Source organism: Ctenocephalides felis, unplaced genomic scaffold (assembly GCF_003426905.1).
Source record: "Ctenocephalides felis isolate EL2017-DRISC unplaced genomic scaffold, ASM342690v1 CF-g0.4_SCAFFOLD_01604, whole genome shotgun sequence".
Taxonomy (NCBI): Eukaryota; Metazoa; Arthropoda; class Insecta; order Siphonaptera; family Pulicidae; genus Ctenocephalides; species Ctenocephalides felis.
The window spans coordinates 42,041,157-42,068,733 of NW_020537758.1; the positions used below are offsets into that span (position 1 = coordinate 42,041,157).

The window sequence follows — 27,577 nt, forward strand, 5'->3', positions numbered from 1 at the left end:
GGTGTATTCCAGCTATTTAAATGCTATGCAAAGTGTAACTCTATCAAGTTTTCTTTAAACACAAACGTTCTTTTTACCGTTATATGAATTATATTTCCTTACGCAACGTTACACCTGAATCTTCCGGCATGACGTGCAAAGCAAGGTATTTATATCATCCACAATATCATGTAGAATAAATCTCGAAATCACGAAGCATAAAACTTATGTTTTTCACCTTATAATAATTGTTCACTTAATTATTATTTCTTAACTGTACATCTAGCAGCAGGGCTTTACTGGTATTGCTATTTACATAATGTACAGTAGAGGCACGATTTACTGAACTAATTTTTATTGTAATTCATACGGATAGTAAATAATCTTCATAATTGAACTTGTAAGGAAGTTTTGTAGATACTAATTTTCTCTATTAACACTAAACAAATTTAAGCATTTCTGGTTATTATTTCCTCTGTTTGTTTTTCTTCTGTTCATTTGTGTATAGCTCAACCTCTAGTAACTCTATTTTATGTTCTAAAATAAATAAGGTACCTACTAGATCCAAAAATTATTATAATCCAGTCATTATAGTAAGTTCACCTCGTAATTTGAGTTATCCAACTGTAAGTCTGTAAATACTTGTATATTGACACCCTAAAATTATCTTAAAACCCTACATATGGTAGGTTGCATATAATTTTCTTTTTCATTGCATATAATTTATATTTTATTTGGTCGATATGATTCAATTATATAATTTTAAGAAAATTACGATTATTGTCACCAGAAGAGTGTTGAAAAGATTGCGTAATGAATTTGCACTACACAATTTGCTGTTTTGAATCTTACAATAATTTTCTCTGATTTTATTGGCAAAATAATAGCAAAAAAAATTGAAATTTATCAATAGTATCAGAAAACATTTAATTCATCTTATTGAAAATGATATTGTGATACATTTATTATGTAAATTAAGATGAATGATCAACCACAGTTTCGTCATATATTGTCCTTGCATGTTTACATGTGACTCATGTCAATTATCTACGTATTCATATGCAAATGTGTGATTATATATATATATATATATATATATATATATATATATTATATATATATATATATATATATATATATATATATATAATCACAAGTTGTACTCGAACCATTAGATGAATATTTGAAATATGCCAAGGTATGTCCATTGTTAAATAAACGTGTTATACAATATTCTAGTACTTGTTTCTTCTGTCGAATATTTGTTCTTTTCATATATTAAACGCAATAATATTTTGAATTCTTATAAGAATCCCACAGACATTATTGGAGACAATAATAAACAGACAATATTTTTGTACCAAAATAATTCGATTCTGAGAAAGTTTAACATCTTCTTTCTTTCAACTAAACTATTCACATTGATTCGTAGTCGTTTCAGAGAAATTTTAATGTTCGATTACTTTTTCCTGAGAAGACAACTCAGATATTTCCAAGAAATAATTCCAAAGGATATCAAATTCATAAATAATATTGAAAAATTCGATTTTTTGTAGAAAATACATGTGTCAAATACTTTTTACATAAAGCTTCATGTACTTCAAAGCGTCAGCTTTAATTCGATAGATTTGACATGAATTTCAAAAAGCTTTAATGCACTTACTTATATTTGAGATTTTTCACCTAAACTAATTATTTATTGTTACTGGTCACAATTCAAAAGTATTTGTTGATAAGCAGATGATATAATACTAAGATTATGCCAACTGAACCTATAATCTTTATCTGGGGAAATGTAATAGTAAATTAAATGTTGGCTAATCCAATAGAAGCAATCCAAAAATTTAATGTCATTTACTCATGTTTCCTGGTTTTCATTTTTCGCATAAAAGAGAGCAGTGTTAAACCATGAAAAAATTACGAACGAATTTTCTGTTAATAAATCCCAGTCATGGCTCAAATGTTTGATATTTCAGCGAAAAAAATTATGATGTAAAAAAATATGTTCTGTAATCAATTGCTTATTAGAGCAGATCCTAGTATTTTTTGTATTTTTAAATATTTTCACAATTTTTAATTAAATCAACCATTTTGCTTGATCATTTGTAAAGGACTATACCTTCTCTAAGAACAATACTAATTTATTGTGTAATTTTTCTTATTAAACATGATATGTGCAGTTCGTATGAATTTTAACACTTTGATAACTTCTTTGATATAGCATTTGTTAAGGATCGCGTGTCTGCAAATATGATAACATATTATACATACTAACATCATGAGTTGGAATTCAATAGCATATGATTAAATGTTGTTGTAACATGCTTTTAATGATAAAGATATTCTATTTGGAAGGTGTTTTAACATTTGAGACGATAATCTTGATATATGATATAGGAAATGTAGCGGCTTATAAATGTAACTACAATCACCAAGATATAAAATAGTTATAATAAATAAAACAAGAGATGCTATTATCCAAATTGGAGTACCTACTTGAAAGTCTGTGTTATGTTTAATTGTAATAATTTTGATAATAATTCTAGCTTCGATACCAGATATTGTTCTGAATACTAGATATAGCTTTGCTAAGTCATTCAAATTATCATTATCTTTGATGTATCAATACAAGTTTTCAAGCATATAAGACTTTTAGTTTATTACCATATTTCTAATGTTTCATTAATATGTTGTTCGAGTATTTGATTCTAATTAATTAGCAACACTATTACTAATATTTGGTCGTTTTTTTAGGTTCAGGACAAACTCGAAGACAGGCCCAGGTCGGTGCAGCCAGTAAGCTCAGGTGCAAGTCAATTGGCACGAGAGGTCGCGAACAGATGCCGCTACGCCACTACAAGATACGCCAAAGAACTCCGAGCACTCTTGAACGAACTTCATTTTAAGGTAATTAAGAATTAAAATTGGATTTCAGAGTTCATATTTGTATTAAAATGACAGTTTTTTAGTAGTTTTTCCACCAAATCTTTCATAAGCTTTGCGCAACATCAATAAGTGTGAACATTTTCTCTTGAAGGATCTTTAAGTGGTAGACCTAAATATACACACATGCTATATCTAATAAATAACATATTATAGGCATCTCATGATTTGGTCAATAAAATATCTAAAATAAAATATTGAATATATAATTTTTTGAGGTTTTCTTTTTCTAATAGAATGTATATGATCATTGCTTACTTAATTTAAACAATAATTACATGATTTTATTTGGACAATGTTTTATGTATTGGGTATTATTAGTTGTCGATTGATTTAACGACTTCTGAATTATGAAAAATCTCTCTGTATCTAACTCTACATAAGTATGGAATTATATTTACATGAATATTATATTAAATACTGTTTACTGTACATGAAGAATGTAATTCAGGAATGCCTACTAAATTATCTATTCCGGCTTTAATGATCTTACTACATAGTGAGTATTGGTAAAACACAAGAACATTTATATTAATGGTTAATTGAATTTTTAGCAAAATATACTTTCGTCGCATGATATGAAACATAGTTTAATTGCAAATGAGAAATTTTTTTTCACAGGAATGCTTAAACTAAATTTAATTACAAGCCTCTTGCGTGTTCATTTATTTCATGAAGGTAGGGCGTAAACTTTTATATGACAACATGATTTCTATCATTATATCTATCTACCTAGTATACAATTTAATTAAAAATTAATTATACTGCAACATTTTTTTGAAATTAGATATGTAACGAAGCTATGAGAGTATGATATAGATTAAATTTCATATTCCAATTATTATATACTAAAAAATACTGGAAAAAGATATTGTAAGTGATACATGATTCTATCTATTTTTCGTTTATTGAAGATTAAATATTATTAATTAGTTTAAGATTTGTAATTATATTGAAAATAATAAAAATAACTTTTACTTCTGCTATCAATAATATTATTAGAAGGCATGGAACAGGAATATTACCAGTCCATCTATTCATTATATATTTTCTATTTACTTAGTCTCACAATCTCATTTCTAAATGTAACTTTTTTTTCAAATTACAAAACTTTTATGGCTGTAACCAAAACACACGTTGTTTTAGTAGAATAAAACATTAAACTGATGCAACTCTTCATGAGTTTATTGTATCTGAATTACTTAATTTAATAACCCAGCTAAATTTAATACAGTTCTGATACCATGAGATAATAACATTTTTTTGATCTGCTCCACATGTTATTTCAAGCACATTTCCTAAAATTTCACATTTTTAAACAGTTATTTTTGAAAATATTAATACATACTTTTTTTCATTTTACTTTATTTTAGCAATCAGAAATACGAAAATAATTTCTATGAGCTAAACAGTACATTTAAATAAGTATGATATTATATAAGATAATCCAGTGATATATTTTATTACATACTGAAGATGATCATTGAAAGTATTTACACGCATATATTTAACAAGAGATGATAATCATCACGAGGATAACCCTTGTTCAAAATAACAATAATGAAATCTAAAAGACTATCCTTGAATTTTTGTTCAAAATTATAATGATAAATATAATGAACAATATGTTTTACACATTTTATAAATTTAGGTTTTTTAGTTTAAAGACAATTTGTATTATCAATAATTTTAAATATATTTCCTAGATAGATTCTCAATAGTATTACCTAGATAACCCAATTATTTTACATATATTTGCGAAATCTATTTGTAGCATCGTCACTAATATTATTTAAGTATAATTTAAAAGAATCCTATAATGACTAAGATCATGGAATCAGATTGGTTAGTGTTCGATGTAACCCTTGTGTGATATGTGGATTGTAAAAGTAAAAACTTAATTTCATTTATTCAACTTTTTAAATTCTAAATCTAATCTAATTACAATTAATTTTTATTATATTTTTTTTATTTATTCCAGGCTCTACTGGAAGCCCACGACGAAATAGCCGAGCGTACATACGAGCGATCCGTTCTTGAAGAAAGGAACGGGCACACCCTTGGGCTTAACTCTGAAGACGAACAAGAAGAGGATATAATGCACGGTGAAGTCTTCAGGGTCGTAGGGCTCCGGAAGAATCCGGACGAACCATTGGGATTGACGGTAAGTGGATTAGTTAAAAATCAATTACTCTACAAGGAGGTAAGAAGTAGGGTTTGTCGGTTTTCAAAAACCGGTTTTAAATACCGTTTTTTTGGCGAAAATTATGGAACTCAAAAACCGGTTTTTTAGTGAAAAAAGCCGGTTTTCACAGTATAAATGGAAAATGACAAATATAGCCAAATATGAAAGATAGATGAAAGCGTTTTGATTCTTGAAATCATATCGGTTTAATAGCATTTGATATCTTATCAGTCTGCAATGGTTCCCAGAAAGGTTTTGTATATATTTAATTTACATTTTTGTACCAGTGTATATAGTAATTTAATATAAAATCAGTGTTACTTCTTTTTGAAGAAGTAACTTCCTCTACTCAAACTTAAGAAAAAGAGTTTTACACCCTAGAAGCCACAAATAAAAGAACAAAAAACTTAGAATTATTATATCAGACTTTAAAAACAATTAAACATAATTTGGTCGCAAGTATGAGAGTATTTTCTATTTCAGGAAATTTTGTGAGTGAACAAAGACACGTCTAAGTAGCAATTTGATTAACGTTCTCACTTTTTTGAAATCGTATTTTATTAAACAAAAAAGCAATTAGAATGTTTAAAATTAATTAATTAAAATTGCTCGGAACAGACAATACCCAGTTTAGCTTAATTGTTTTTAAAACTAAAATTGATATTAACAAGTATGTATCAACATGTATATAATATTTTTTTATTTTATTTTCTAATTTAATTTTTTTATTTAAAAATCTATTATTTCTATTTATTGGAAAACTTTCCATTCACTATCATGAAAATATTTTCATTCTTATATGTGAAAATGATGCATGAATAACGATAAATTATTTTCAAAGATATTTAATCAAGATAAACTATTATTTTTTAGTTCTACTAATTAAAATTAAAATAATTTTGTTTACTATCCATAAAATTGAACAATAAATAAATTCAGTCAAATACTGCTCTAAATTACCCTAAATTTGCAAATAAATTACATAATATTCGAGTAAAATTGATTTTTTATATAAAATTCGAAAACCGGTTAAAACCAGTTTTATAGTAAAATTAAAATTCGAAAACCGGTTTCCTAAAATGTCGGTTTTTGTATAAACCCTAGTAAGAAGGACTTGTGGTCTAATTTATTTATTTCATCGGATTCTGAGCTAATGGACCGATTCTGCCGCAAAACAGACCAATGTTATGGTAAGGCAATGTTATGAAAAACTTTCCATACTGAATTTTGACGAAAGCCATGCAGTTGCTGTGCAGCCAGGTGTATTTCTCAGGTTGTCAGTTAGAAAATCTAACCTAGACATCGCACAAATGTCAAAAAAACGATCTTAGACAACAGGGTCTTTCTGACTCAGCTTTATAACATACGAGTGACGTTGCAGTTTATGTGTAAAACACTTGAATGCACAGCAAATGCATGACATTTTGACAGTATTCAGTATGATTCAGTAATATAATGTATGTAAGTTGGAGCGTAACATGGTCTTGCCATAACATTCTTCCGTTGTGCGGCAGAATCAGCCCATAGAATGTTTTTCAATTGAAACAATTTCTGTTACATACGTATCAGTAGTACTAGGAAGTAGAGTTAATATTCAATTACAATTATTTTATTACATTTCTAGGTTCAACTCGACGATCAAGACAATCTAGTAGTCGCGCGCATTCTAGGAGGTGGCGCTATAGCCAGACAAGGTCTTCTTCAACCAGGAGATGTGATCGTAGAAGTCAATAGTAATACTGTAAATTCACCAGAAGAGCTTCAAACCCATGTCAATAGAGCCCGAGATTCGGTCACATTTAAGGTGGCCCCTGCAAGTACTTCCAAAGGAGCCTCAGTGGATCTGCAACACATGCAAGGACAGGTAACCACAACTGGATACGATGGAAAGAAATTGACGGTAAGTAGTGTAGGAATGGTTTTGTGGGGCTTATTGGTGTAATTGATATATACCGGTTGTTACAACAACAAAAGAAAATGCTTTAGGCAAATCTGATTAATTAATCGGTATAAAATAATATACCTGTTAGACCAAATGGTCCAGAACATGTTCTAATTGAATTTACATGAAAAACATCGTAAAGTCTGCTTACCATCTATATCGAATTCAATCAAATTTTTTTAAAGTTCTGACTTTTTTTTATTTGCATAGATTTATTGCCGATCAAAATAATATACATTTTTAAAGATAATATGCTGGGTCTAAATGCATTTTAGAGAGTATCTCCTATGAGATACCTATTTTTTAAAGTTCTTTTTAATCAGATTTTAATCAGATTTTTTTAATCAGATCACATCATATAAAGGTCATCTTTAAAACTGCCCAATGTGACTAAATTGTTTGCAACTGGCCATAATTAATTAAAATTCACCTACATCCCAGTTTCTGATTTAGATTATGGTGGTAGTGCCTCTTTAATAAGCATTTATTATATTTTATACAATATTTATTTATTTGCAACGACATCTTATTAAATTTATAACCGCAAAAAATATTAATTTTGAATGGAAATAATTATTATATTTGTATAAACAGAAAATTAGAATAAATTGAAGAAAAACAATTAATATTCACACATTCCAATAGGCAATGTATACAATTAATGCATTGTTATAACAATGCCAAATATTAATTAGATATCTAAGGAAATTAATTATACCCATGTATATTTATTATTTTTTATTAATAATATGCATCTGCTAAATCTTGCATATCTAAGCATGCTTTCCCAATTAACGTATGGGCATCGAAAAAAAAACATGTTTACAATGTGAGCATGTGTATTTAATATTAACATTAATTATCAATATTTTGCAAGACTGTTGTAATAAATATATATGCCATTAATCAATAGTAGGACCTTGTTTATATTCGATTCTAACTCTTCTTTATAATTGATATTTTGTGCATGGCATGATCTTTTCACTGTATTGTCGTTAAAAATGTATTTCGAGTTTAAAATACGATTAAAACTATAACTATATAATCATATATATTTATATATACATGAAATTAATTATTATTTAACTATTAATTATTTCGAGATGCACAACTGAATATTATAACAATAGTTGATTAATGAAGAGACAACTGCTCTATCGTAAATTTTTCAGGAATAGAATATTTAAGAGCAGTTGTGGTTTTTTCAAAATTAATTATTTATTATTTGAATAAATTTTTTATTATAAATAGGCGATTAAAATTTTCATTTATAGCTCAGAATTGTAATTTAAAATAGTTGTACTTATTTAATATTTAATCATTATACGACAAAGTATGATATATCAAAATCAATTGGTTTGCTATAGAATATCCAAACACTAACAATTAAAAAACTACTTTTAAATACTAATCATTTTCTATTATTTCGATATCATATGAATAAAACAGTTGTGCATCAATTCTATGTAATTTTAAGTACTTTCTCTATTATAAACAACAAACAGTTATTAAGCATGATTAATATTATGCATGTAGTTTGCATAATATATGTATCGTACGTATAATTTATGAGAAAAAGGCAGCAAATCCAGGAAATGGTAAGATCTAAAATTTTAAGTTAATATCATTAAATTATAATATAAATCGATAAGTTATTAAATTATTAGGTATATTTTTGTCTAATGTGAGATGTATTTTGCAGTGCTACATGCGAGCTCTTTTTGATTATTATCCGAAAGAAGATTCCTTACTGCCTTGTAAAGAAATTGGTTTAGAATTTCAGAAAGGAGATATATTACAGGTATTAAACCTTTTATGTGCACATTTCTTATAACAATTATTTTTGATTCCTTAATTTTTTCAAGATGTTCAACGGTCTTTAATTTACTATAGATAATGTTCATTTTATTGTCCAATGTACTAGTCGCATTGTTTTTTCGAACGTGGCGGCATGTTCGAGCCTAACAAATTTTATGCCCCTATCTTCTTCTACTTGACACTAATAGAATAATTCCTACCCTACTATAGGTACTAAGCTAGTTATAAGAAATTTATTCAGCCTGTACGAATACCTTGACCCGAAAACATCTAATATATCTTACTAAAATTGAATACATTACATTTCTACAAACAATTTCTGAACTAGTTTTTATTTTCTGGTCTGATATAGCCTTTTTGATAATTAATTATATCTGGTTTTTCGCAGCAATAAAGTGTCCGTGTGTAGTGTTTTTTTTTTTTTTTTAAGTTTAGTATAGATAGTATTTATTTGGTAACCGATGTGAATGGTTCTAATGCGTACCGAAATGAATAAATTTCTTATAACTAGCTTAGCAGTTAGCACCTATAGTAGGGTAGGAATTATTTTATTAGTGTCAGATAAAAGAAGGTGCATGAAATTTGTGAGGCTCGAACACTTGTTATACAATAAATATATTATAATATGCTAAAAATATAAATAGATTAAATTATAGTATATATCTGGCGACTAGGTGACTATTTTTAATAAATATATTTTTAATTTTTCAGATAGTAGATAATAAAGACCCAAATTGGTGGCAGGCCAAGCACGTCGGAGGCTTAGGACCTGCAGGTTTGATACCATCTCAAGAACTCGAAGAAAGGCGACAGGCCTATGTCGCTCCTGAGGCTGATTATGTACATAAAATTAGCATATGTGGAACAAGGGTAAAAATACGACTCTAACTATTATATATTGATTTGTTATTGAAATATCGAATAATCGAAAAGCTTGTGTTGTGTAATTGAATTGAGAATTTTTTTATTGTTGGGTGAAGTTAGCCTTTTAAATAGTAGTAATGGAATATTTAATTTATATATATTTTGTATAATTACAATAAATGAGTCTAAACTAATAAATATTGTTTCTCATTAAAAATTTATATTTTTTCTAGATATCGAAAAAGAAGCGAAAAACAATGTACCAATCACACAGTAACAACCAGTTCGATAAAGCCGATATAATGTGCTATGAAGAAGTGACCAGAATGCCTCCCTTCAAACGAAAAACATTAGTTTTAATTGGATCTCAGGGAGTGGGTAGAAGGACGTTGAAGAATCGACTGATAAATAGCGATCCAAATAAATTTGGAACCATTGTGCCTTGTAAGTTTATTTCAGGAATCACATTTTCATTAGAGATATCAGACTAAATTTCTTTGTAATTAATCAAAGAAATGCTTATATTCTATTATTATTATTATCAGGGACGTCACGACCTCCTAGAGTTTTGGAAGAAAATGGGCGCAGTTATTGGTTCGTGGACCGGGAGACTATGGAGAACGAAATCAGGGAACACAAATTTTTGGAACATGGGGAACACAATGGGCATCTTTATGGAACACATTTAGACACAATTCGGGATGTCATAAAACAAGGTTCGTATTTAATAAAAAAATGTTTGATCAAACTTGTAATTGACTCAAGATTCAACAGCATTGAACAACCAGTTTCTAAATAAATTATTTTATATGATTCTTTTTTTTAGGAAAAATGTGTGTATTAGATTGCGCGCCAGGTGCATTGAAACTTTTGCATAACAGTACAGAATTTATGCCTTATGTTGTTTTCATCGCAGCCCCTGGAATGGAGCAGCTCCAACAGATGTATAATCATTTCAGATCAACAGGAACATCTAGTCGCAATCTCACGGTATGTATTTTGTAAAGAAATTTATTTATTGTATGCTTGTTGTTGTTAAAATAGCCAAGATTTTTTAATGTGCAGTTTGCATTTCAAACAAAAATTGTTAATGATTTTTGGATAAAATAACGAGCATTTTAGATGATTGTTTTAGGTGTCTCTAACTTCTGAATTTGAATTCTGAATTTTGGCTTTTAATGCTGTATGATTTTATAAATTTGATAAAATTATTAATGCATTTAACTATGCTATGATAGGTGCATTTAAGATTTGAAATTATCATTTAAATCGTTTATGGATGTCGATTAGTGCATCCATTTTACTACTGTACTCTTTATGAGAGCTGAAAACAGTGACTATATTTTTTTATTTATCAGAACAAATTTTGAATAAACATAATTCATAAGCTTTTATAACATATTCTATGTCTTTGATGTACGTGCAATGAACTCTCTTTCCCCATCAATGCAAAAAAATTATGCTGCCAATATTATAATTACTCTTTGGCATTTATTACTTTTCAATATATTTTATATTTGACTCATTATTAATTTTTAAACAATTTAAATATTGAATTAATATTATTTGTAAGACATTATAAATAATTATCTATGCATGATATAAATCTAAAAAAATATAGATAATTGTATATATTTATCATAAATCAGGCCTGATTGTTATATTGCATGGTCAAATTTCAATAATATTGAGAGTGATTATTAGCGTTTATGTTGATGATATATAAATTAAAAAAGAATTTCTAAGATAATATTTTGCATATAGGATAGATTAATTTGTATAAATGTTGCATGTGTTATGTTTTTGTTAATTGTTTGTTTCATGTGGCATGCCATGAGCAGTTTGACAGACAAAGTTCCATCAGATACAGTTCGAGAAGGGCTAGGACCCTTGAGTCTCTTGCTTCTTTGTACGAGGTAAGAAATTATCAAAAATAATAAAATGAATAAAATTATAACCATAAAAGTTGATTCACTAACTATGTACCCAAAACCAACTATATATATATATATATATATATATATATACATATAAATATATATATATAAATATATATATATATATATATATTCATTACCTAGTTACTATTTTAACCCTCTAGGGGCGATTTTTTGTTTTACACCCAAAAAAACTAGGAAAACAAAAAAATCTGTATTTATAAGACAATATATGCAAACGCAAAACAAAATCTCTGTTTGAACAAAATTTGTGTTATAAATAAACTATTTGACTTCCAAGTCACAGCCTATAATGTTCGGCATGAAATTTTTTAATTCAGGTTCAAAAGCCTAGCCAAAATTATAGATATTAATATTGGTTATCTTGATAATATTGTAGGATAAAGATTTATGCATAATTTCACAAAAAAAAATTATAATTATTTATTAAAATATAAAAAATAATTAGAATGTGACTTGAAAGTTATGAGGGTCCCTAGAGTGTTAAGATAGTCAGCTCTTTCTGCTAGAAAAAATATAGCAATTGTCTTTGTTTTTTGATAAATATTTTTGTTCATAAGAGTAATAGGATGATAGTTTGCAAAAAGTTAGTGATCTACTAAAATTAAGTTCCATCTTTTTTACGGCAGAAATTAGGGGGTGTCCATTAATCACGTGAGCTTTTTAGGGGGACAGGGGGTTTGACAAAAAATTAGGAAATATCATGTGGGGGAAGGAGAGGTATAGTAAAATATTACGTGTATTCAGTTTTTACATAATTTTTTTTTAAAAAAATCCAAATATTTAAAAAAAATTTAAAACTTACAATTTTTTCTCGTAACTAAAAATATTCGTGATGTTTGGTAGGGGACGGGGAGTAATTTTTAATATCACAAATCACAAAAAGAGAGGGGGTTTCAAAAATTTTTAAAAAGTCGATCACGTGATTAATGGACGCCTTATGTGAACATCGTATATTTAAAATATAATTTTTACTTGTTATAAAACATTACCTTCTAAAAAATGATACTTGTTTAAAATATTTTTTAACTGAACTTTTCATAACTCTCAAATAAAAATATATTCTCAAATTTCAATAAATAGTAAAATGCTATATATATATATATATATATATATATATATACATATACATATATATTGTTGCAAATATTACAAATATATACTTTAAACAGGTATAGTTTAAAGTATATACTTGTAATATTTGCAACAATATATATATATATATATATATATATATATATAGTATTTCACATATATATGTATATAATTATTATTATTTAATTTGGATGACTGAACTTGAAAATTCAAGTATTAACAAAAATTTGCAAATTATAAATAATTTTGCAAAATGTGCAGCTTGTTTGATCAAGTGCGATATAATTATGCTTAGTTGGCAATGTAATAAAAGTGGGTCAAATTTGATCACATGGTTCTACTATGGTTACTATCAAATCAGGGGCTTCCAACAAACGTTCCAAATGTTGATGTATTGATGAAAATAAGTTAATATTGCAGAAGAAAATTTTTGCTAAAATTAAAATCTAGTAATATATTGCATACTGACTTTTATTAAAGCACTGAGCATTTATTAAAACTTGCAGTGATATGAATTTTAATAAATTTTTCTATAATATAATTTTCCTTTCTTTCATATTTTTTTAAGAACAAGAGTAATTCAATGCCAGATTATTTAATTATAAAAACAGTAAATTGAATAATTTTGTAAAAATTGGAAATATCATTTTTCATTTTATATTAAACCCCGCCGTGGTTTTCAGACTGTGGGGTGCTCAGAGGGCGTACAGCTGTTTCCAAAATACTATTATCAAAAATAAAAAAAATGTAATTATATAAAAAATTGAACAAAAAAATAATTATTTTTATGCATATTTTTATATATTATTGCATATTAATTTGTAGCCTGATAATACTAATTTAGTATTTATGAAACGAAAAGGATGAAAAATCAAAGGAGCGCAACATTTTTTTGGTAGAATGGGGAAAGGGCTGAGCGAAAAAGGTTGATTACTATATACATAATAAAAAATATTATTTCATATAATAGATTTATCCAAGTGCAAAATAATTTTACAAGAGTTGGTCATACCTGATATTCTGTACCCATTTAATTTGTAAGCGATTACACAGATATGAAACTTAAAAAAATTTAACATCAATCAGACTCTAGTAAAAGATAAAAGTTACGGCACAGGTCAAGATCGTCACTTCTATACTGAGGTCATCAATTAATTGCATCTGCAATTTCCATTAAATAAAGAGAGAGTTTTAATACACTCTTCAAATCTCATTTTATTATGTTCAATGGAAAAAATTGAATAAATAGTTATAGGTATTGAAAAACCATTCATTTCATTAAGAAGTTAGGGGCGTTAATTACGTAATAGATCTTAGGAATTTTTGGATTTTCTCGCTCTTGATGATACACAGTGATTTTTTTAAATTAAACCTCTTCCTCCCTATCTGACATCACGTGCATTTTTAGTTTTACTAAATTTGATTTTTTTTAATTCAGGTGAAAAAGAAATGTATGTAATACTTTACAACTCATTTCGTAATTTTTTTTTGATAATCTACCCACCTCCTCTTTTTAATCCACATATTTCTTGCACAAAATGACCAACATTATCAAATTTTTTTTTCCTGGAAGATTTAAAATGATCTAGCAATATTTTAACTCTTATACCATCTTCGTAAATCATTGTTAAATTTCAATGTACCGTTGTGTAATGTTAAAAGTATTGCCGAATAATTACATATAAAATTGCGGGTCATTCGTAGTCAAAATTATACTGTTAGGAATTCATTAGAAAGTTGTTGGTGTGAATCGTGAACTCGTTACTCCAGATAACAAAAGAAATAAATAAAAAGTTAAAGTCGATGAATTTGATATGTAGATTTTGATTCAATGAAAATTATTTCATGTTCATATTCTAGTGCCACATCTTTACCAATAATATTGGTGTATTATAAATAAAGATGAATAGATGCTGTAATTATTTCTCTACTGAACCCAGTAGAAAAAAAATTATAACTATTGTTTATTATTTCACAATTAAAAATTAATTTTCTAGAAAAATTGTAGAGTTACAATTTACCCTGTCAATAATACCTACTATTATCAATGCATCATTTTTACTTGCATCTGTATGTAATTTTGCATATTTAGAAGGTTTTGTTTCAACTAACCCCAGTCAATAATATTACAGCGAATCGAAATTTCTTGATAGTATAATTTCATATTACATGCCAAAAGATGACGGATCTGCACAGTTCTGTATATTGCCTCGGCTTGCTGGACAGTAACCGAAACAATATTATGCAAAACGATTTACATGTCCAATTCAGACAAAAAATAGTTTAATATCGTTAAAGATCCTAATGAAAAGCTCCTGTTACAATAAGCCCCTAGCTTCTCATATACATATTACTATTTATATGCAAAATTAAGAGCAGCCGATCTTAAAATTTCATGGCAATTTTGAAAAATAGTTTTTCTTCCTACTTTCCTAATCTAGTGCAACTTTGTTTCGTTTTTTTAAACATTTTCTATAATCTTTTAGGCAATTTTAATATTTTTTTTTAATAAATGTTACAAGTCCGATTTTTATCTCATCTTAACAGGAAGACGATTTAAGAAGAACAGTTGAAGAAAGTGCTTGTCTTCAAAGAACATACGAAAAATACATCGATATGTCGATCATCAATGAAGATTTCGATACCACATTCAGGGCAGTCGCCGAAGCTTTGGAAGCTCTCAGTTCGGAGCACCAATGGGTTCCTGTAAACTGGATATATTAGCTGGTAATAATCTAAAAAAATATATTTTTTGTAAATATAACGAATACGTGAAAAATTTTGTGGACTAATAAGAAGAGACCCTAAGCTATAATCTTTTTTAGTTGTGTACCCATAATGACTAGTACCTCCAACTTTTGTAGGTATAATATCACAACTACAAAAGTTATGAATTATTATCATTTATATTGCCAATAGAAAGAATTTTCGATTTCGATTATAATTTCAATTCGTGTATGAATGTATAATCATATAAGATGAACAACGACATAACTTTTAAACATTTTAAATAGATTATTTAAATATCTAATATAAAGAATATCCAAAATTCGGAGTTCTATTTCAACCGTTCTTGAAAAACGAACTCAGATCATTTAGTGTAAAAACATTAAAGTTTTTTGTTATAAATACATATATTTTGTATATGCATATTGTTATGCAGAATTTTAACAGTGTTTTGAATTATTTTATAATATATATAATAATAGTATTTGCAAAATTTAACAATACTACGTTAGATAAATCTTATTGATAAATAAAGACAAATACCTAGAGTAATAAATTTTTGTATTAGTTTTGCAAAAACATAGTATTAAAATTATTGAAACCTTGATGAAATCTGTTATTATTTGGATCATTTTTAAACATCTGTTTGTTTAAAGATGAATTTAAATATAACGATTGATAATAAGCATTTAAATTAATTTAAATAATTTGAATAAAATTTATTTGAAATAGGAGTAAATAAAAATATACTGCCCATATAAAATATGTAAATATAGCTTAAATACGATTTCCAATCGCTATATCATTTTCTCATAAGCTATATAATTATATACATAAAGAGTCTATTAATTATTTTTATTATTCATTATTTTAATTACGAGTTATATAAAAGCCTATGTACTACTTATATTGTTAAGAATATTATATATAGAAAGAGATTTGATTAGGTATGATCTCAATATCCTAAAAATTCAGTATCTGGTTTCTGTAAATCTCGAATGCATCTTTTCTGAAATTTGTTGGCAAATTTTGGAAAATTTGACTAAATATGTATAGGAATATGCATGAGTTATAAATATTTATACAAGATAAGAAATATGTATATGCTCCCAGTATTAACTATATAAAAAGTTTATAAAAAAAGTTTTTATTTTATAATTTTTATGAGAGACTGCGGAATAGTTTTTTTTATATAAAATGTTAGATTTTATTTGTTTTGCCATTTTTATTACTTAAAACGCAAATAAATAATTTTAAAAATGCTTTTACACTATGATACTTTTCTTGTTTTTATACTACAAACTTTAGAACTACAATTCGAAATAGGTTACATAAATTAAATTAAAAGTAAAAATATTAATGTTAGAGATATTTTGCATAATTTTGTGAATTTATATTTTCCAACGCAAGTACTAAAACCGTTGATGTATAAAATTATAAACTTTACATATCCATTAATTAATTCTGGTAACTTCAATTAATATATTAAACAAACTATTTTTATAAATTTTCAAATTGTAAAAATATCTACGCATAAAATATTTCATATTATTACCTAAATTACGTAAAATATATTGTAAGATATAAAAATCTATAATCTTATTGCAGTATTTTATGAACCAAGTTTATTATTAAATTAGTTACTGTTACTTCTGTTATAATTATAATATTTTCTTTAGAATTGTGTCATTTAGCAATATGTTATACCTTAATAGTTTAAAGTAAAAAAAAAACAAGCAAATATTTATGCAACTTAATTCTGGTAATTAATTCAATCATGCACCATTCTGTCACTAAAATGTGGCTTTTTAATTAAATATATACATAAAAATTTCAATTACCATTTTGACATCTTCTACAAAAAAATATCTATCATTAAAGTTGTTAAGTTTAGTGATACTTAAATCGTTGCGATTTATATATAAATATGATATATGTTTGAAATAACTAATTGCCTGAAGTATGTATAGATGTAAGCTGAAATAGAAAGTTTATTTAAGTTTAATTAAACATTCAAAGTAAATAATATTTGCCATTGTTAATAACTTATAAAAATTTCAGTAAAATAAATATATTTCAAAACAATATATAGTGGTTTTCAAATAATTCAGATGGGGCGCTTTAATTCTCTAATTTAGATATGATTAACGTTGTAGTACCCTTTTTTTTATTTTTGATAATAAATGATGTGTAAATCAAACAATATGTCTAAAGTAAAAAATATAAAATTTATTAATTACAAAATTTTATTATTATGATTTTTGAAAAAATGGCGGAGGAAAAGTTATGAGGACCAAATAAGCCCGAACACATATTTCGAATTATTTATAGTTAAAAAAAGAGTATATTGAAATGATAAATTTATAAATTTGAGTATGATGGATTTATTTGTGATGTGACGAAAATATCTCATTTTAATTCTTTCTTCTCCCTTGTTTAAAAGCAAATTATTTATCTATGGTTTATTGTCGCATCTTTGCAATAAATAAAATACAGCGATATTCAATTGTTTTTATTTTTGGTATTAGCATAGCCTGTCAGGTATAGTGAAGATAATTCAGTGAAATAATTGCTCCTTCATAATTATTAGTGCGTTACTGTTAAAACTCTTTAATAAAAATATATACATGTAAGTATTTTCACAGGGCAATATCAAAAAATATTACACTTTATTAAATCATACGGCGAAAAAGTCCATATATTTATTACATGCTATCTTCTATTGATATTAATGTTTCAAGTTGTTAATTGTTAATAAATTTACAAACTACTAGTGGAGTGCATGGCATCGTGCCTTAAGGCAAATTGCTGAAACTTCTCGTACCGTAATAGAAAATCTTGGTACGGAACCAAAAAAATTTACACAAAATATTTACACAAAATGTGTACACATTATTAAAATCTCTATAAAATATCTGATAATTTGATGTACATATATCCAATAAACATTTTGACCGCCAAATGACGTTTTTTAACTTATTTTTATTGAGATAATTGCCTTCCCAAAAATTTAATCAGTTCTTCATCTTGTCAATACAAGTAAAATGATTTTTGAATTATTAAAATCGGACGCTCAGTTCTCTTAAAGTGCCTCTCGTTTTTGGCACTTTTTGCCCCGCATCTTCGGAACGGCTAGACCTGCCTTCGCCAAAACTAATCAGCACGTCACCTCATCAATACGAATCGAATGTCTTATGAATTATTCAAATCGGTTGATCGGTGTTCCCAGAAATCGTCGACGAAAATTTGTTTCCGACACACACACACATACATCCATTTTTTCTAAAGTATGTCGAAATATTCAGAAACCTTTGAAACGTAAAGATATATAAAAATTTTCATTTTCGATTTTTTTGCGATTACTATAACTTACCCTACAGGAAGTTAAAAATTATTCACTATTTAGCTACAAAGCCAGTCAGATCTTCATTTGAGATTGTGTGCCTAAACTCTAAAATATGAGTAAAAATTGCCACCCGGGACATGTAGAAGAATAATAAAAGTTAAAAAATGATATTAAACTATAATAATGTCAATAAGAAAGAGCTACAGGGTTGCTTTCTAAACAGCTATCTGTTAGCTGTAACCGAATGTTTTTGGGTTTTTCAATGTGTAATCGTTAAAGCTATTATTTTCAGTCGAATGCCACCAAAAAAATCTAACCTCAACAACAGGCGGAGCAGGGAGGCTCAACGCAAACGTCTACAAAGAGCTAATCAGTCGGCAGAACAAATGCAGCAAAGGCGTGCAGCAGAAAGACTCAGGATAGCCGCGGTTCGTTCACGAGAATCTCAGGAACAGCGTTGCGAACGTTGCTGCAGAATGCTCTGAGAAGAAAAGCGGCACAAAGACGAAGCATAGTTAAAGCTAGAAAAGAAGAATTGCAGCGGCAGCGGATCTCCTGGACATTAAGACGTGCTGCACTTGTTCCTCTTGAAGTATGTAAAAATTTACACAAACATTTCAGATTTATAATGATTAATTTATATGTATGTACTAGAGATAGGCTTATCATATCCGAAGCCGGATCGACTCGGATTTGACTCCGCTTCAGGGAGGAGTTATATCCGCTTAACAACTCTACGACTCCGACAACTTTGAAACCGAAATACTCGACACAAATGTTTTCTATAGTACGTTGTTTATGCATCTAAGGATTTGTCAAATCCCATTTAATTTTTTTAAATAAAAATTTATGAATAAAATAAAATTAAAAAATATCAATAAAATAATCTTTCTAAAAAATTCACAAATAAATGACGAGTGTAAAAATTAAATTTTTCGGTCGACCACATGATCGATTCAATGACTCGTAATTTTAACAGTGTTGATCAAAGTAAAAGCGCAAAACTTGAGAATCAAATTCAATTTAATTATTTTCTTTTGATGAGAAAATGATTGATTTTTTTGAATTAATTTTATATAAAAATAATGTAGTTAACTTTGTAATAAAAGCAAATCATTTATCAGCAAATAATACTTCTGCTTTCTAATTTTTTCTTCTGCTATTTCCATTCGAGAATTAATATTATATCGGGTAGTTCTATTAGCATATTATTGCTTTTACGCAATTATATAATTGTGTAAAAGTAAAAATTTAATACTATATATTTTTTTGCTGCTTAAATACTATTGACGTCACTGATATATTTTGCACTCTAAAGTATTGTTATTTCAGGCTATGGAAAAACCAGATTAAATGTATTTTGTTTCGTGTATTTTTCGGTATGTATATTCCTGATTGCCGTCATTTACGGCCAAAGATTGTCGTAGTTAGAAATATGACCCCTTACTATTCAATAAATTATACATTTGAGCTATTCACACTTGAATACAATTTCATTGTTCTGTATCTTTAAAGTAACATTTTTGTATTTTCTGGAAAATACACAATGGTATTTATTTTGACTTTTATACCTAAAAAAGGTCATAAAACTGCCTGCGAGACAAGAAAGTGACCGCTTCTTTCCCAAATCAAAAACGACAAAAACACTAAATGCCTGTACGATTTAACAGATTTAATACCAGTTTAACGAAGTCGGATATGACAAATCCGGTGAGACAACTCCACTCGGATTCACTCCGAGGGAGGAGTTGTATCGGAGTGATAACTCCGGAGTGAGTTACCCATCTCTAGATGTACATACCTACAATTCGAATTTTTGCATGATTAATGCTAAAGTTTAGTATATATATGTAGTGTAATCTAAAAAGATATATGTTTATATAAGGAAGTTTTAATTTCTTAATAAACCTTACTTTCGTTGATATTTATGTATGTATTTGCTATTGTTATTAAATACACAACATTATTCTTCATACATTTGATTATCTGGATTTTCGATTATCCGAATGCCTATTGACAACAATTAGTACGGTTAATCAAAGCTCTACTGTACATTCAAATTGTAATATGTTATATATATGCGTGTGTGTAGTCGTGCATATCCTCCACATCTTTAAGCATTAATTCATGGGGGAGGATCAAGAATGCCTATTTAGTGCGATTCGCTCTCCTTTTTTCTATGTAACACAACTCCATGAGGACTTTCTTTAATAAACCGATTTTACTATAATTAACGCGACTTGTGCAATTTCATCCGAGTCTAAAGAGCAAATTCATTCGACTCTAGCTTTTATCTCTATTAAACCTAGAGAAGAAAAGCGATTGTGATATTGTTAATTTTTTTAGAAGATCAGAATTAACCAATTTCAAATAAGTCTCGCCACGATTCCTAATGAGCCACTATCGAATCATGCCAAAGGGCGATGAAGAGCTATTAGATGAATATCCTGGTAGATGCACCATCCAACTTTTGTGGGGTTGGTGGGCTCGCCCGCAAGTAAGAGGTTAGGAGCGACAGGACTTGTTTCAGAGGTCCCGGGTTCGAAACCCACTTCGAGCAGCCTGTTGTCAGGCAGCAGTGACAACGATTTTTACTTGGAAATATAGATAACAATATGTTTCCAAGTAAAATAGCCTTCACCCGGCATTGCTGCACCATTAAAAATACTCTAAAACAGAAATTGTAATAATAATATATCATGCAGAGATGTGACAACTGATTGGGTTGCCATCTGTCAAACAGACTAGTATTAAGTCAAAATCAGCACAACAGCTTATAGGACTATTCGGTTCTGATTGCTGTTCAAAAAATAATAAAAAAAATAAGTTTGGTGATTCAGTAGACCAAAAAAATAATAATACGTATATTGATGGTTATCTAATATACATTGACAGTTATCCAATGTACCACCGAAGAAATACTGATAATGATAGTCAAACATTTATAATGCGACTGCCCAATATTACAAATTCTGTAATGCCCAATGTTTAGAACTATGGGCAGATATCAATTTCAGACTTCGCAGTTCTGCAAATTTAATTGTAAATATATTTATAAAAGCAATGATCTCGATATATTTAAAGTACAAAACATAAACAAAAATGATGAAGTAACAATGGCAAATGGGCAGATACATCATCAGCAACAAATCAAAAAAGCATTCTTGAGTACCTTAAATTGAAAATATCTTGAAAATGGTTAAGTTTGGAAAAATGTTGTCCAAAGAGTGCCTAAGGCTTTGAAAAGAACACAAACTGATTTTTTGTACGTTTAGTCGAAATTATGGTACCTTAGGTAAATTATATTAAAATGCTCTATAAATATCACATAATCAGTACTTCGACAAGTTTTTTTTTAATTTTTATATTTATAAAATAATATATTAATATTTTCAATATTTCAACTTTGATGATGAGTTAAATCACAGTCTCGAAACATTTGTAACTTGAAAAATATATATAGTGATGTTCGTGTTCATACTAATATAATTAATATAATGTACGTTAAATTGAACGTACAATATATTGATAAATCATCTGAAAAGTATGTGTACAAATATAATAATTAATTGCCATAATAAATATTGATTTTATTAGTATTTGATTCCTTAACCCCGTCACTCTGTGTTCGTTTTGCCATGAATTTCATCAATTCAATTTCAAATCTACCGGTCGCTGGTCTTTAATTCTTTCCACCAATCGCGTGAGAGGGCATTGGCATTTGACGCATGCGCACTAGTTCACTTCTGGCACTTAGAATTTCTGCGTCTGTTTCGTATAATGTGCGTTGTGTGGCAATAGCGTGAATAACGCTAAGTCCTCATAAAATCTTGGACTTAGAAAATTGCTCAGTTAAAAAGTGCATAAGACAGGATAATGAGTGTGATAATACCACTGCCGAACCGAATTCTGGAATTGTAAGTATATTAATTGCTCGTAATAAGAAGAAATTTAGATTTTATACTGTATATTTTGTGATATAATGCCTTGTTTTTCATTTACGAGATATTGTGAGAAAATGGCGTCCAGCGACTAAGTCCCAGAGCATACGTATATGAATGCTTGGAAAATATCTTAGTGAAATATACTATGTGAAAATATAAAATTTGCTTTCAAACTAATATTTTTCAAGATCTTGCAAAAAAATCATTCAACAAAAAATATTAATTTTTAATTTTTGCAAAATATAATTTACTTAAACATTGTTATTCACATACAATTTAAATAAATAATAAAAAAAATATCACTTAATCCTTCAAATAAATACTTTCTTAAAATTTATCATAATATGACACTTAACATTTTGTGTACCCAGCACCCAAACTTTGATACCTTTATCTTTTAAACATGCCACATAGTAATTTTTTATTATTTTAATTGTGTTGATTAACTAATCGGCTTTCAAGTAATTGTAATTCAATTATATTTATTATATGGTACAGTTATTATAGGTTATGTCACACCGTAATACGTCAGATATTGTCAGAGTTCCTTAAACCTTCTTTCTCAACATCACTTGAAAAATGAGAGTAAAACTATAATGAAATACTCTATCATCACTATAAACGACCTATTTTCGGATAATTAGTAACCATTTTTTAAGACTTCTAGAATGGTCCACATGTGAACTTGAACGTCCATAAGATTGCTCATGTTTATATAAAACACCGCCAAGTCATACTTATTTAAAATTATTTTTATTTAAATATTGCATTAATGGCTATATTTTTCTGAAGTCTATTTTATTCATTGAACATACCCATAGTTTTGTTGATATAAGTTTTCCAATATATATATCACTCTACAGGATTAATTTAGATGTCTTGATTGTTCTGCATATTGATTTTTACATACATTTGGAGCATTATATTTAATTCTTTTGCTCATATTCCTAACTAGATATAAATTATGAAGCAGAACATTCAGATTTGTCTCAATTTATAAACTACATAGAGAACTGAATCACTATATAGTCTCTATTCTTAATCAGCTAAATTGTTAAACCAATAATTTGAAATTAAATATTATATATATAGTTGTTATGTATAATTATCCTCATTATTTTTCTTATTAGCACCAGAATGGAGGAACAGGTGATCATATCAATGGTGTAACCAATGGTTATCCAGAAAAGCATAAATCGAGTCACAATCTTCATCTCATGACAAACATCGGAGTAAAGATAAAGATAAGGAAAGAAGCAAAGACCATAAAAGCTCTTCCAGCAAACATTCGTCCAGCTCCAGCAGGTTAGATGAATTAAGGTTACTTATACAATAAACATTATGCATGAAGACATCTATGTACAGTTGGAGAGGGTCATTTAGAGTCACACTTAAATTTCCTATTTTTTTTTCATTATTGAATGAATTTTTCTTGATTTTACTATTAGGGATAAGGACAAGCACTCCAGCAGCAGTAAAGACAAAGAAAGAAGTCACAGTCACAAATCCTCCAGCAAGGACAAAGATAGGGAAGGAAGATCAGACAAGGACAAGAGCAGCTCGAATAAGGAAGATCTTCAGACAAGGAGAGATCAGATAAAGATAGATCTGACAAGATAAGCATAGGTCCAAAGAACACAAAAGTAGTTCGAGAGACAAGGATGGGGAAAGAAAGAGTCCAGCAGTAGTATGTTCTCACCGAGATAAGGACAAGAGTAAACACAAACACTCATCGAGCAGCAGAGATCATGATGATAAATCAAGGTAGAATAGTTAAAGTTAATAATAATAAGTTATAAAAAAGAATTTGTCTTGGCTTGATTTTTGTATTTGTACTTCTCTATCTAAACTAGAATATACCTTTATATATTTGCATGCTTTGTTATAATGTTTCTTCTATTATGATTCAATTTCAGAAGTAAAGACAAGGAAGGCAAGGCACAGGGATAGGATAAGGAAAGGAGCAAAGATAAACACAGGGACAAACATAGAGATCGAGAGAGTAGCAGTTCTAAAAGTAAATCAAGTGATAGCGGTGATACCTCAACATCTCAAAGAAGTTGTTCCTTCAGACAGTGAATTTATTAAACCTTCATGGGAATTTTTTTTTTAATATTAAAAATTGACTTCATCGTCAGATTTATTGCTTTCTACATGAAGTAATTGTACAGATAAAACCATTGTTTTTATATCAAGTAAACCTGCTTAATTTATAGTTTTTGTATTAAAAAACATTATTTATATATGCCAGATTTTCAACATATCCAAGTAGGCATTTTATTTGACATAGTTGTTTATGCAATATTTATATTAAAATACAGTCAAACATGTACCAATCATTAATTTAATGTAATCATTCTATAATTTTTCATAAAAATAAAGTTTCTTTGCCATTTTTTAACACCATATAGTACAATTTTCAGAACTGCATTAAGGAGGAATTGAGAGCCAAGAAATTGAGATGCCGTCCATGAAAATTGAAGTAGACGCTCTTCAGCATATGAATCTAAAGCACATTAAATGATTCTCAAAGCTCGTGTGATTATTCAATGACGCAATTCAAAGATGAAGTGAAGGAAGAGCTTCCACGAGAAGGAGGAAGGAATTAGAAAGAAGAAACCTATGAAGATGAGGAAGAAAATAATGAAAATGATCAGGATGAAGATTATGAAGAAAATGTGGAGATCAAGCCAGAAGTCAAAGAGGAAAGAACCAGAAGAAGATAGCGAGGAGGATATTCCATTGGTGAGTGATTCAGGATTTTCATATTTAAAGTAATTAATTTAATTTCCACTCTAGATTACACACTTTTGCTATGAGTCAGTTTTGCTACATATAATGACTACTTGGTAGAGTCATCTCCCATTTTGGGCAATCAAATTCAAATTTTTGGAAACATTTATACAAAATATGTAATTAATATATTGATTTTAGCTTTAATTGGTTTTTAAAACAAAATATGCGGTTTTAGAGTAAATATACTACTGTTAATACCTGATTATTTAATAACTATATTCTTAATTCTGTAAGAAGTAATGCATTTAAATTTTTTCAGAATTTCAACTCCCATAAGCAATTGGTATGAGATTAATAATTTATTGATGTTAATATTGACTGCTAATTCTATTTTTTGTTGCATTTAGTATTTTATTGATAGTATACATGCCTATTTTTAGTTACTTTTTTTCAGCGTGCTGTTATAACAAAACTGCAATAGTTAGTTCATTTTCTTGATATAACTAATAATTTTTATGAAATACTAATTCAGTTATATAGTTTTATTTAATTTTTATTGGCTTTTTACAATGCATAATATTTTGACTCTTAATATTTTAGTAAATTGTCGTTGTATTTCATACATTAAAAAATCCATAATTACTTGTGTAATTTTGAATTGTAGTTGCACATTCTTTGTATTAGTTACGCACATAGATATTACAAGATGCACTTTAATAATTTTGCATTGGTTCTTGTTTTTTTTACAAAATTTACAAAAATAATAAATTTGAAATTGGTTACTCATAAGGGAGGATTTATCTTTCAGAGTGCTAGAGTCAATAATACCAAAAGAAAAATTGTAAGTGAAGAAGATAGTGAGGAAGACGTTCCTATATCACAACGAAAGAAGAAAAAAAACTGAGAAGAAGACTAAAAAGGCTAAGAAACGATCACGTAAGTATAGTTTTTGTTCACATTTGATATTAATTGTATATCAGGAAAAAAATGTAATGTAACTCCTCTGCTAAAACAGATAGATGTTTGACATCATTGAACTTGAGTTAATGGCATTTCTTGTGTGTTTTTTTCAGATGATGATGATGACGATGATTATGATGATGTGAAGCCTGCAAAAACTAAAGTTAAAAAAGAGAAAACAAAAGTGAAGAAAGAAAAAACTCAAACAAAAGTAAAGACAGAAAATGCTACACAACAGAGCCCGACCAAAGGTAGAAAGAAGAAGGTTGAGGAAGAGCAGGAAGTTTGGAAATGGTGAGATCCATTTTTTTGTTTTTACAAATTCATACATATTTCATTTTTTGGTACATATGCTGCTTTTATTGATCATAAATTATTTGTTTTTGTTTCTATATTTGAATAGTTGATTAATTTTCGGTATAATGTTCATGATGATTTTATTTAGTTGTGATTATGAATTTGTAAATGCTATGTCGGTTTAAATCGTTTAACATATTTCGGAAAGGAACAATAACAATTAAGGAAATTTATTTCAAATGGTTACAATATTTAATTAAAATGTAGGTATCTATATAATTCAGTTTTATATGGTACCCAGCATAATTAAAGGTATTTTTTATGTGTCACCGTTGTTAATGTTATTATATTTGAATAGTAATAAATTATCAGGAATATAGCAATATTCGCGATGGATTTGCACTGCTTTCTTACAAAAATACTAGAAAATAATTATAAAAATCAGTAGTGGATGTCACCTCGTGTATTATGTAAAACAAAATGGCCGCCATAACTTCAAACAATTTGTACACCTTGCTGAGTATGTAGTTATTTATCATTCTGTTCTTAGCAATTCTAGCTTAAATCATATATAATTTTGAATTCTATGTAGATAATGTTGATAGCTTCTGTTAGAATTAATTTTGTTCCGGATTCTTTCATTTTTTTAAAATCGTTATATTGCAAATTGAGGTTATGTAAACTTGTTTCTTGTCAATTCAGATATTTTATACATACTTCCAAAACCAATTCCGCAAAGCCATTACATAAGAAACAGGTCGTTAGGTATAAATACTACCTTTA

At 28.0% G+C, this 27,577-nt stretch overlaps 3 protein-coding genes across 3 annotated transcripts in view; all 3 read left to right on the forward strand.

Annotated features, from left to right (window-relative positions):
• The window catches only part of LOC113373269 (MAGUK p55 subfamily member 6-like), an 84,749-nt gene extending 69,172 nt beyond the window's left edge, over positions 1–15,577 (forward strand). The window contains exons 3-12 of the mRNA XM_026613575.1: positions 2,734–2,886; positions 4,904–5,086; positions 6,732–7,007; positions 8,752–8,850; positions 9,579–9,737; positions 9,965–10,175; positions 10,277–10,447; positions 10,558–10,721; positions 11,573–11,647; positions 15,332–15,577. Coding sequence (XP_026469360.1) covers positions 2,734–2,886; positions 4,904–5,086; positions 6,732–7,007; positions 8,752–8,850; positions 9,579–9,737; positions 9,965–10,175; positions 10,277–10,447; positions 10,558–10,721; positions 11,573–11,647; positions 15,332–15,508 — 1,668 coding nt within the window. The 3' untranslated portion in view covers positions 15,509–15,577. The remainder of the gene's footprint in view (positions 1–2,733; positions 2,887–4,903; positions 5,087–6,731; positions 7,008–8,751; positions 8,851–9,578; positions 9,738–9,964; positions 10,176–10,276; positions 10,448–10,557; positions 10,722–11,572; positions 11,648–15,331) is intronic.
• The window catches only part of LOC113373270 (MAGUK p55 subfamily member 6-like), a 49,599-nt gene that overhangs the window by 13,192 nt on the left and 8,830 nt on the right, over positions 1–27,577 (forward strand). The window lies entirely within an intron of this gene.
• On the forward strand, positions 21,268–24,401 carry LOC113373790. Its single transcript, XM_026614064.1, has 3 exons — positions 21,268–21,354; positions 23,932–24,106; positions 24,250–24,401. The coding sequence occupies exons 1-3, from the start codon at positions 21,268–21,270 to the stop codon at positions 24,399–24,401; spliced, it is 414 nt and encodes a 137-aa protein (XP_026469849.1).